Below are 12,473 nucleotides of genomic sequence, written 5' to 3' on the forward strand. Positions count from 1 at the left end.
TGGCAGGGGGGTTGGAACTCGATGACCTTCAAGGTCCTTTCCAACCTAAACCATTCTATGATTCTATGATTCTAAAGGTTATTTTTCTTTCAAATGTGTTACCATGTATGTACATTCACGACCATTCTTGTCTCTTTGCAAGTCTAACTGACCTTACAGACTCAATGACTGAAATGAATGGAGAAGAGATGCATTTTATGTCTTCTGTTGCTGGAGATATGGCAAAAATAAGAGAAGAAAGCTTAAGCCATTCCTTCTACAACTAAAGGTAGGGTAAAAACACTGCAACAGTGCTGGAGCTGGAATATTTGTGGTGCTAGTGGGATAATCACTCAAAGGACAATCACATTTTAAACTAAACAAGCTGTTACTTTTCCCTCAAGTAGCTGTCTACATAGATAGCAGGCACCTGAGGTAGGATCCTAACTAATCTTAACAATCTAATACCCAAATATTACCTGTCAGTGACTTGGTTGTGTACTGCAGAGGCATTTCCTGCCATAGACTTTTCAAACTTTTTAATTTCCTTGTATGTATCCTGAAGAAATAACACAAAATTTAATGTTTATTTTCTCTTCACAAAGCATCAGAAGGAAGGTTCAACAGGCTAAGTATTAGGGAATTATTTTTATGTCATGTTAGTACAAGAGAAATGTTTACACTGAAAATATTTTAAGCATCAGCCAGACCAAGAAAAAGCGGCAAGACCGTTTCCTCCTTCTACCTTTCATTTCCTTCCCCCTACACTTTTCCTGGCTATACCTATGTCCAACAGCCAGAAAATCTGAAGATTTTGCAGCTGTTCATTCTGCAGGATTATTCTGATTTTACATAGGATTATAGCAGTTTATATAATTCCCACCACTCAGGGATTTGAAACAAGGTATTCTGGGGTATGATCTGCTTTAGATTTAGTAGCTTGAATTTATCCCTAATAGTTACTCAAGCAACTATGTTCCTACATTCTACATTTAAACGCATGTTGCAGTTGTGGAGTTGTAAAAACTGGTAATATTTGCACTCCTGATGACAATACGATCCATGAACTGTAAGATTACAATCCAAGTACTCTTCAGCACTACATAATACAGATTACTTTTTTTCCTGCATTGCCATCATCTCTTGATTTGATCAAAGGCTATTTTCAATTTCAGCTGTTACCAACATTTTTGATAGAGCAGACAGTTTTATAGTGTGTTGTAGAAGATTTCATATATTATGGTGCAACACTTCATCATGCACAAATGAGAAGGAAATATTAATGCTTTTATTTCACATATTCTACTCAGTAAGACTAGAAGATAAAATACTATCATCAATTAAATTAGTACCTACCTATGGTATATATTCAATAAGAACTTTCTCTTACATCAAAACAAATTTTTACTAAGTAACAAATGCAGAGTCATAATCATATTAATATTTAGGCCAATTTTCACTGGTTCAATCTACTGTATCATTTTAACAGTTATATCAACAGCTCTTGGATGATGCAAATACAGTATTTGTAAGTGTAAATACTCCCAGAAATCATATGTTTTGCAAGTTCATATAATTAACAACAAAATAATATAGATGATAGTTACCTCTGCTTCTCTTTTCTTCTTTAGGAATTTTTTGGCTTCAATAGCTTTTATCATGTGGCTTGATGGTGGCTTTGGAATCTGTATAATGGCTGCTTGAATCCTGGCCATCATTTCATTTTGTCTCCTTCTTCTTGTGCGATGCTGAATATTCAAAATCTTGTGTTCAGATACTTGAGTTGAAACAAAATACACCATATGGCCCTAATACATTACCTATATATCTATGAAGTAAACGTAATTAAGCCATAAGGAAAAAAATTTTCCAGGAAGAAAGTAGGAGGGCTTATCAGGCTCCAGGCTTGAGCAAATGACTTGTCTTTCTGGTTTGTTTGTTTTGTTTGTTTTTTTTTTTTTCCTAAGTGGATCACTAAAATGCCTGAAAGCAAAAAATTCTTTATCTTTTGTCCACATGTAAAAAAAGTCCACAGGGACTTTTTTTTCATTCTTGTTCATGCAGTGGCAATAGAACAGCTAAATAACCACAGCAAGACTCTCTCCATTTAATTAGCCATACAAAATTAAACGCAAATTAGTCAACTTCATTTTCATTGTGATTCAACACCCCTTGGATAGCTGGCCAGTTCCTTTACACAAACTGCAGGCTTCACTTTGGATAAGTGTTCCATATCTGAAGAAATTAGTTCCTCTTTTTTACTTTATCAGAACAGCTAACGAGAGCTACAAGATGTTCTGAGGCCATATGCACTATTGGTCCCCTCCCCTGTGTCTTTTGAACAGTGCTTCATCTTTCATTCACAAATTTAGAAAACCTTTTACAAGGACATCTTAAACACATACAGTTGTGACATTTACTCTTTGTCTTCAAATCTATAAATATTTTTCATGAATGACAAGATGCAAATACTCTCAATTGAACATTAAGTGATTTTTAAATATTAATGGGTTTAAGGGTCTTATAACAGTATATTGGCTTTATATCTGTATCTTTATATTGGCTTTATATTGCCATGGATACTCCTTTTCTTTGTTTTTGTATAAACATGACTGTGTAGCACAGAATTAACGAGCATTCACATTGGCTTTAACTAACACATTATGTACATGACCTTAAGAAAATGCTTCTTCAGAAGTCTATAAAAAGTAAGTAGTCACCTTTTCAATGTCTTGAGCTCTTTGTTCCTCTTGGAGCTTCTGAATTTTCTGTTGCTCTGCAATATGTATATGAGCTAATTTATCTTCTATTGCCTTAGATTTTATTTCAAAATGCTCTGAAATCTGTTGTAGTTGCAAATCAGCCTGACGTGGTGTTAAAGTTTTCAAACGCTAAAATTAAACATCAAGCAGTGAAGAGACAGAAACAGTAAGAAACATATTTAAATATGATAATTTTGCTGTGGTAATGTACACAGAACAACATCTAAACATGGTCAAATATTTTTCAGAAAAACAGGACTGGCTCCATTGAAAAGTACATGCAGATTTGAACTAGAACAATGCCAAACTTTGTTTAGTTTGGAGAAAAAGAGGTTGGCGGGCGACCTCATTGCTCTCTACACCTCCCTGAAGAACGGACATGGAAAGGGAGGTGCTGAGCTCTTCTCCCTGGTACCCAGCGCCAGGACATGTGTGAATGGTTCAAAGCTGCATCGGGGGAGGTTTAGACTGGACATTAGGAAGCATTTATTTCCCAAGAGGGTGGTCAAACACTGTAACAGGCTTCCTAGAGAGGCGGTCAATGCCCCAAGCCTGTCAGTGTTTCAGAGGCATTTGGACAATGCCCTTACTAACATGCTTTAACTTTCGGTCAGCTCTAAAGGGGTCAGGCTGTTGGACTAAATGATGATTGTAGGTCCCTTCCAACTGGAATTATTCTATTCCACTGTATTCTACTCTATTCTATTCAAACTGAAATACAGAAAATCCAACTTAAACACAAGTAAAAAAAATTACTGGAAGTGTGATAAACAATTTGCTTAGACAGGCTGTGAAGTCTCCATCTTTGGAGATATTCAAAATCCAACTGAACAAGGTCCTGAGCAACCTGCGCTAGTTGACTTTGCTTAGAGAAGTCGGGGTGCATTAAGTGACCTCCAGAGGTCTCTTCTCCATCATTCTACGATTCAAATGCCACTCTGAACCTATCTATTGACATGAGCTACTCTCAGTTGCTTCATCTTTTTTAAGCTATCCTTCTCTAGGTGAAGGGATGTTTTGACTGTTTGGTACTATCCTTGCACTTGTTGGTAAACTTTTTGCTTGTAGGCTATTTTCAGGAAGTGTGCCAGAAAAAAATGTGAAATTTCACCCAGATGAATTTGATTCACGACATATAGCTTCTTAAAGATTGCTCATCCTGATAACAAATCGTGGACTGCACATGCCTAAAATTACTGTTGAAGTCAAGAAAAACAGCCTTAAGATAATCTAGTACATGAGTACTGACTTCCTCTTAGATACTAAAAAAAAAGTTGTTTTATCCTCTTTGTATTATTCAGCATATGGTTATTGCAGGCTGGAGTGTAATATAAATATATGGAGAGACGAACAACAGAAGGAACCAAACCACTGTGGCGCAAAGCTCCACATAGTCTAAGTTGATATCTATACTGCACTGCAGTTTGCTATCTGTACTGATCAAATAAGTAAAAAGGAAGCTGCTGAACAACTACTAGCCTTTGTTGATATACATAATTTAAGTCTGGAGAAAGCTTAAAAACAGAGGAGGTAACACAGAATGAGCCAAAACAAAGGAACACAAAACACAGTTGATCAATACCCTCGTGAGTCACAGACAAACAGTGTAATACCACTGCCTACATATAAGACAGCAAAAGACTCCATCTTTTAGGGTGTTGAATAGGAGATTTAAAAAGAGGGGAGGGAAGCATGCAACATGCTTGAGAGACACATTAAATATGGTACCTTTTTCTCTATGCACTTATACAAAATAGGCCCAGTTAGTTACCTCTCGGTACAAACCACTTTCAATAGACTTAAGCTTTGCAGTTGCTGAAGGTCTCATTGCTTCCATGGCTACTCCAGTGAGCTTTGCCTTTCTCTTTTTTTCTAAAGCAATATACAATTCATATAAAAGCTTTGTTGCAGCCCCATGCTGTCCTGTCATGATGTCTTGGGCCACATTTTCATTAAACTGTACACCAAGGAGGTGAAGTGTGGGCTCCAGGCGAGAAAAATTGTTAAGTTTTGCATTTGCAACCCTATATGATCAAAAACAACAACAACAACAACAACAAATGAGAACATAAACTTATTTTCAATTCCAACTTGCTGCAATAAGCATGGGCATGACATTAATCTCATACTAAAATAGGAGGGGAAAAAAAACATGGAGGACTTCCTTAAAGAAATGTGATACCTATTTTGGCTTAGGTTTTATACTGCAGTACATGTCACTGCATTGGTCTACTAGGCAAAACTTTTGGAAAAAATAAAGAACACATTGTCTCGTATAAATTTTGACACAGGCACACACAAAATGCATCTAACAGCAAACGCTTACTCCCAATTGCAGCTAATTGTATACCATCCACAAAAAGTACAAAGAGTTAGAATGAAGTTTCTATATGAACTGTATCAATCCAATCAATCCACTTGAGTTCTAACCAGGCAAAATATAGGAAATTATTAAAAAAAGTCTACATAATCTATTAACCCTCACAGCACCTTGTCATATTTCTTCTCCAGTAAAAAGAAATGGACACATGTGTTGGAGTGGTGTTGAAAACAGACTATGGTCTCTGTGAGCAATTTACATTCAAAACTAAACTAGTGGGTTGCAGATTAATGTTTCTCTTGATATGTAGATTCTCCCGTGAAAGCAGTCAAGTTCAATAGATACACAAAAACCCTATAACAATAAATCACCACTGTAGCACAATTAACACATCACATTTCAAGCAAGAAATCCGTAACTTCAACTGGAGTCAGAACATCATGCTCAGTTCACAATAGTTCCTTCACATGAACCAACAAGCTTTTGAGGTTAGCCAAGCTACAGCATAATTCTACAAAAATGTCCAATTTTAACTTAAGACTTTCTTGTAACACAGTATTCACCTTATTCCTACATGAAACAGTCCAGGAGCTCCTTATTCTCACTATAACAATCCACGCCTCATTCTTTACACAATTATATATATCTGTAGCTTATAACAACTGAACATTTTTCTGCCATTAAGGTTGAGTCCTATCGTCAGAAATCACCTCACGTGTATTGAGAAGCTGTGGTGATATCACCTCTTAACTTTTTACTCTGTAATCACATAAGACAGAATTTCTTAACCTTGCACCATAATACAAAAATGTTGTAGATCTGATTTCAGGATCATTGTAAGAGTTTAGGGAAAAAGAAAATATTTTATTTTTCAAATATGAACAGCCAAACTGGAAAAAGTTTTCCAGTAGTATTCCTTTTAAAAAAGTAGTATCACTTTCTCAACTTTTACTCCCTTGCTTATACGTCCAAAAATTGTGCAACATCAGCAGCTAATATAGCTAAGTATATGTTGACTAGTTAGTTGCAATGACCCCACATTCTTGTCTGTTAGTGCCTTCTAGATTACCATTGCCTATCCTAAAAAAGGAATCTATATTTTTCCCACCACCCAACAGGTACGATATTGCCTTGGGCTGTGCTAAAACATATTACAGTGACGTCAGCTTACTGAATGATCCATGAATAATATACTTTTCCTAAATGGCACGCTCCAAATTTTAAAAGTAGTAGTTTATAGATATTAAGTAAGATTAGGCAGGTACAGGTTCTTGCAGGATTCCAGGACAATACAATGACTATTAGACAGTAATAATTGATTTAATGTGCAGAAAAAATATCTTGGAGTTCAGAAAACATTGCCCCAATTCTTGATCGTTGTCAAAAGATCAATGTCAGTAATTATTAGAAGAGAAAATAATGAAGAAAGGTGAAAACATGAAATTATCTTTACAAACTCATGGAGTACTATGATAAAGAACACCACATACAGACCTCGTCTGTTTCATATGCCAGATACTCCCAGAACAGTAATTGTGAGGGCACGCTCAACTACATCCATGACTTTCTTGCATGGGGGAGTCCTGAACAGGACAGAGCACTCCAAATATGGCCTCAGCAGTGCTGTATCTTCCAAGATGCTGTTGGTCTTCTTTGCTGCAAGAACACATTGCTGGCTCATGCTCAACTTGTTCTCCCCCAGGGCCTCCAGACCCTTGTCTGCAAAGCTGCTTTAAAGAGACTTGGCCCACAGCTGGTACAGAAGGCGTGGCATTTTCCTTACCAGATGCACGTCTTTGCGTTTGCCTTTGCTGAACTTCATAGGATTCCTGTCAGTCCTTTTCTAAACCCCGTCAAGGTCCCTCTGAAGGGCAGCACAACCACCTGGTGTATCAACCACTCCTTCCAGTTTTGTATTGTCTGCAAACTTGCAGAGGGTACACTCTGTCTCAAACATGCAGGTTGTTAACGGAGATGTTAAAGAGTATTGGTCTCAGACCCAGTGCTTGGGCTACACCGCTAATCACTGACCATCAGCTGCCCTTCACACTGCTGATCACAACCCCTTGAGCCTGGCAGTTTGGCCAGTTTTCCATCCACCTCAGTGTCCGCCTACCTAGTCCGTACTTCATCAGTTTGCTTGTGAGGATGTTAAGGAAGACAGCGTCAAAAGTCAATGTAAACAGCATACACCGATCTTCTCTCAACCACTGAGCCCACCACCTCATTGTAGAAGGTTGTCAGGTTAGTCAGGCATGACTTTGCCTTCATAAATCCATGCTGACAACTCACAATCATCATCTTGTCCTTAGTATTCTTGGAAATGGTTTCCATGCTTGTTTGCTCGTCCTAGGAATCTTACCCCAGTCACCAGGACCTTCCAAAGATTATTAAGAGTGGTTTAGCAATGACATCAGCCAGGTCCCTCAGCATGTGTGAGTATATGCCATGAGGTCCCATGGACTTGAGAATTTCCAGTTTATTTAAATGTTCCTTAAGCTGACCGTCCTTCACCAAGGGTAAGTCTTTCTTGCTGCAGACTTTCCTGCTCATCTCAGGGGCTTGGGATTTCTGAGTGTGAGGTTTACCAGTGTTAAGTACATCAGCCTTTTTCATAGCAGACTGAGGAGTCTGAGAGGGAGATTGATCAATGGAACCACACTGTGCCATCTATGATGCATGGAAGCCAACTCACGATGGCCACCACAGAGGCACGTCCTGGACCTCCGTTGTGCCAGGAGGAAGGCAGCATCACAAGGCATAAGGAGAGGTGGAAGAAGGTTATACAGCATGGAGTGGTAAGAGAAACCCCTCCTTACCCTCTGAGATACCTTTACAGAATAGCCACAAGGACCTTGGTGCACTGAACAAAGCATATAATGAGACAGAGGAGGAACTTGCGCAAGCAGTCTTGCAAAGTCAGAGAGACCAACCTCTCAGAACAAAACCTGCATTAAGACCAGCACTGAGAGGAAACAATGGAGAGTTATGGTTATCAGTAATTTCCTCCTGTGCGGAATGGAAGCATCTGTTTGCTGGACTCTCTTTTCAGGGAAGTTTACTGCCTCCCTGGGTCTTGAATTGGGGATATCACTACAAGACTAAAGAGCCTAGTACAGCCCTCAGATTACACCTGTTCCTGCTCTTTCACATGGGTACAAATAATGTCACAATAAAAAGTCTGAGGTCAATCAAAAGATATTTCAGAGCCCTGGGAAGAATGCTAAAAAATTTGGGAGCACAAGTAGTGTTTTCCTCAATGTAAGCAATGATGTGTTTTTTCCTCTGGGTCCTGTGCCCCAGGCTTGTGTTTTCTCTAGCCTTACTTTTGCTCTGGACATACTTGTAAAAGCTCTTCTGGTTGTTCTCCATGTCCCTCACCAGTTTTGAGTCCTAATTGGCATTGGCTTTCCTAGAGCCACCTCTACATAGTCAGATAGTGTCTCTGTGCCCCTCCTGGGTCACCTGGCCCTGCTTCCACATCTTGTATTCTCCCTTTTTATGTTTTAATTTTCTCAGTCACACCTTATTCTCCCATTCATGCCTCCTGCTGCCTTTGTTCAGCTGTATTCACATTGAGATGGGTTATTCTTGAAAGAGAATAATCCTCTTGCTTGCCAGTCTAGGATATCCCTTACTCACTTGTTTGAGAGTAATCACCTTCTTTCCTCCTCATTCCTAGTTTAAAGCTATCCTCACCAGGTTTGCCAGCCTGTTGGCAAAGATGCTTTTGCTCAACTTGGTGAGGTGGATCCCATGTCTTCCTAGCAGCTCTTCATCTTCAAAGAGGATCCCATGACTGCAAAAAATAAATCCCTGCTGTTGACAGTCGCTGTACAACCACTTGTCAACCTGTAGAATCTACCCACTCCTCATCATGCCCTTTCACCTCACCAACAGAATTGAGGAAAAAAACACCTGGGCCACCATGCCTTTGACTTTTGCTTCCGGAGCCACTCTTGACATGCTCCAGGTCTCTCTGGCAGTATCCTTGGTGTATACATAGAAGAGCAGCAGGAGTAACAGTGCAAGGGCTGGATGAGACTCCACAGTCCTGGACCTGATCCCCAGCAAGCAGAAAACCTCCCTGGCTAGCATGTGAGGTCAGCAGATGCACACCTCCAACTCCTGCAGGAGAAAGTCTCCCACTACTATCATCTTTTCTTCCTGGTGCTCCTGTGTGGTTTGGACTTTGCCAGCTCAGATACTCTCTTGCACAGAGCCAGCAGCCTCTCATCTGCTGCCAAGGAAATGAACCTGTTCTGCAGCTGCGGATCAGCAGGTGGAACATGAACCTTCCTTCTCCTGCCAGAAGTCACAAGCTGCCAGTCATCTGCTTTTCCCAACCCAATAAGCACAGATTCTGCCTGGCTCTCCCTCAGTATAGCTGTGGATTCAGGTTCCTGTATCTGTAGTGGCTCAGAGAAGATCCAGTCAATTTCCTTCTCATAATCTGTGACACTCAATGGTCTACTGACCTCCTTCCACAACAGCTTGACTTCATGACACAGATCCTTCATGAGCACACAGCTCCGCAGGCAAAGCCACCACCTCCCCCTGCCCAAGGCTAAGCAAAGATTCAGTGCTCCCCTACAGCCTGAGACATGGAGAATTGCCTGTTTTCTCTGGAGAGCAATTTGAGTTGAGGCTTCTGTCATTCTGAGTAGTTGTTCCCGTGGGTAATAAGGATTATGCCCTGTCATGTATCACCACCTTTGCTGAGCATGCATACACTGTCTCAGCAGAGTTTCTAACCTCTTGCACCTGCTGAAATGCATGTTCACTAATTGCACCTCCCTAATCAGAAGTCGGCTAGAGACAAGAGCTCAAAGCACCCTTTTATCATGAAGAGTTGACAGAACTTGTTAGAAGCTTCTAGAGCTTGCTAGAAGTAAAAGCCTTCTGAAGCTATCCTTTCTCAGGAGCAGCAGGCACTCTAAAGTTCCTCAAAGAGTTACCAGGAGTTCTCCAATGATTCCAGAAATTCATGAGAGATCTAGAAGTCCTAGAAGCAGAGCCCAAAATCTGCTGCGCAAAACTGCTGTGTTTGTTGACTGCCTTTGTTAGCTGTGCTCAAGCTGCTCTCCTACAAGTTGGTGGGACTTGGATAGGAAAGGGTATAAATAAATGAGAAGTGTAAAGAATATAAAAAAAGAGACTCAGAAGTGTGGGAAACTTCTTGGAAAACAACGGACACGTACTGAAGGTCAACATGAAGGAGGAAATCATGCGCTAACACTGAAACTACTGCTACTCCCCAACAGATGCGGAATGTGTATTAATTAAAAGACTGACTTGGCAGAAATAGTAACAAAGTGTAGATAATAAGTTACAGCTGCTTTTAAGCAATAATAGTTTGTGTGTATAAGCCTAGAAACCAATGAGCACAAGCCGCAGAGCTAGCCCACGTTGTAGTAAAAAGTATATAATGGCTTAAGTATTTTAATAAAGTGGCTTCACCATTGATCATATTGGTCTGCGTCTGGGTCCATCGGCAAATGGCGCCCAATGTGGGGCATGGTGCAATTTCTTATTGAAATTGTCGGCTTGTGATTTAAAGAAGAAGAAGAAGAAGAAAAAGAAGAGGAAGAAGAAGGAATCGGCTGAGAGACGAATTGTGGCCACAGAAAAAGAAGAGAAAAAGAAAAAGAAGAAGAGAAAAAGAAAAACAAGAAGAGAAAAAAAAAAGGTGGGCAGCCGAACGTGTTTTGGGTCATACGCTATCATGGGTAATAATTTAACTTATGAAGAGCAAGCTATCTTGAAGCTTTTGCAACATTTCCTTTCTACAAGAGGACTTAAGTATGACCCTGATATTTTAAAGAAATTGCTTTTATGGGCAAAAGAAACGGGCATAGTGAAGGACACCCAGGATATTTTCCAGACAGCAATATGGGATAGTCTTGGCCAAGAATTATGGAAAGATATCACGTCTGGGAGAAAGGATCTGTTCCCTCTAGCAATGTTATGGAAACTGCTTAAAGATACAGTACCAAGTATGCGAGCAGAGAAAATTGTGTCAATACAAGCATGTGCAGCTTTTTCGAATACGGGGCAAGACCAAGACGGGGCAAGGGATGTACAAAAGGTAGTGTGCCGTAAAGTCCGCATGTTTGACGACCCCCCTCCGCCCCCCATGCCTATGCCCGCACAGCCACCACCACCTCAGGCTCCTCCTGTACAAGGAAAAGAGCAGCCTATGCAACTACCCGGTCCTCTGCCTGAACCATCGGCACCTCCGTTGGCGGGTTTTCCTGATGATACTCCGGAGGCATTTCCTCCGCCGCTTTCCTCTCTAGAACTTATGGAAAATGACTGGCATATTCCGGTTCCAAATGAAGACATAGATAGGCAGCTGACAAACTTACAGCGATGGTTAGAACGATTGACGATGCCGCAACAAAAGGACATTGGTCCCTGTAATGTTCCATTGCCTGATGATTTACCTCTTCCACCCAAGGGAAAGCCGTCGGCAGATGGCGCTGCTGCCCGGCGTTGGAAAGGAGTTATAAAGGACGCCATGCTAGACAGGGTTATTTGGCCTCTTAATGATGTTCCAGAGCTTACCCGGTGATGGTTAATGCGCAGGGGAACAGCAAGTGGAGTCCTTTGGATTGGAAAATGATAAAAGAAGTGAAAAATGCTATCGCACAATACGGGTTAACATCTAATTATACGCAACAAATGCTCGGTGCGATGTTTACTACTGCAGTTTTAGTACCTAATGATTGTTATCGTTTAGCTAAGATCTTGCTTCCTTTATGTATCATGGAATGGATATTTTTGCCATATCGATTGTCAAAGCTATTGTGACTAAGGTAGAATCTATTGCCCAACGGGCTGACTGTTTTTACAGATGCTAGTAAGAATAGCCATCTGGCCGGCTATGTGTGGCATCACAATGGACAATGGCATTCACAACGCTTGACAGGTGAAGTTACTGATTCCCTTCAAACGTTGGAATTATATGCTGTTCTTGAAGTATTTAGGAATTGGTCAGCAGAACCTGTTAATGTTGTTTGTGACTCTTTGTATGTGGTTGGCACAGTACAACAATTAGAACGTGCTATCTTGAAGAAGGTGAATAATCATCGACTTAGTCAACTTTTAACTGAATTATGGCAACTGATAAATTCCCGAAAGCATGAGTATTTCATTGTCCACATTCGTAGCCATTCTGGCCTTCCTGGTAGTTTAGTGAAAGGTAATGAACGTGCTAATCAATTGGTAGCTGCGGCATGAAATGGTCCGCCTCCTCATGCAGTCCAGCAGGCTCGAAATTCACATATGTTTTTCCATCAGGCTCCAAAAATGTTAGTTTGACAGTTCAACATTCCAGTGTCAGATGCTAAAGGAATTGTTCAAGCTTGTCCTGACTGTCAAGGACAAGTTTTGGGGGTGGGTTTAGGAGT

At 40.4% G+C, this 12,473-nt stretch overlaps 1 protein-coding gene across 1 annotated transcript in view; it reads right to left on the bottom strand.

Annotated features, from left to right (window-relative positions):
* Nucleotides 1-12,473, bottom strand: part of SPEF2 (sperm flagellar 2) — a gene marked incomplete at its 5' end in the record, with an annotated part of 91,589 nt that overhangs the window by 76,811 nt on the left and 2,305 nt on the right. The window contains 4 exons of the mRNA XM_009894715.1: nt 459-538; nt 1,587-1,727; nt 2,700-2,870; nt 4,513-4,765. Coding sequence (XP_009893017.1) covers nt 459-538; nt 1,587-1,727; nt 2,700-2,870; nt 4,513-4,765 — 645 coding nt within the window. The remainder of the gene's footprint in view (nt 1-458; nt 539-1,586; nt 1,728-2,699; nt 2,871-4,512; nt 4,766-12,473) is intronic.

This window comes from Charadrius vociferus, unplaced genomic scaffold, assembly GCF_000708025.1.
Source record: "Charadrius vociferus isolate BGI_N301 unplaced genomic scaffold, ASM70802v2 scaffold450, whole genome shotgun sequence".
Classification (NCBI taxonomy): domain Eukaryota; kingdom Metazoa; phylum Chordata; class Aves; order Charadriiformes; family Charadriidae; genus Charadrius; species Charadrius vociferus.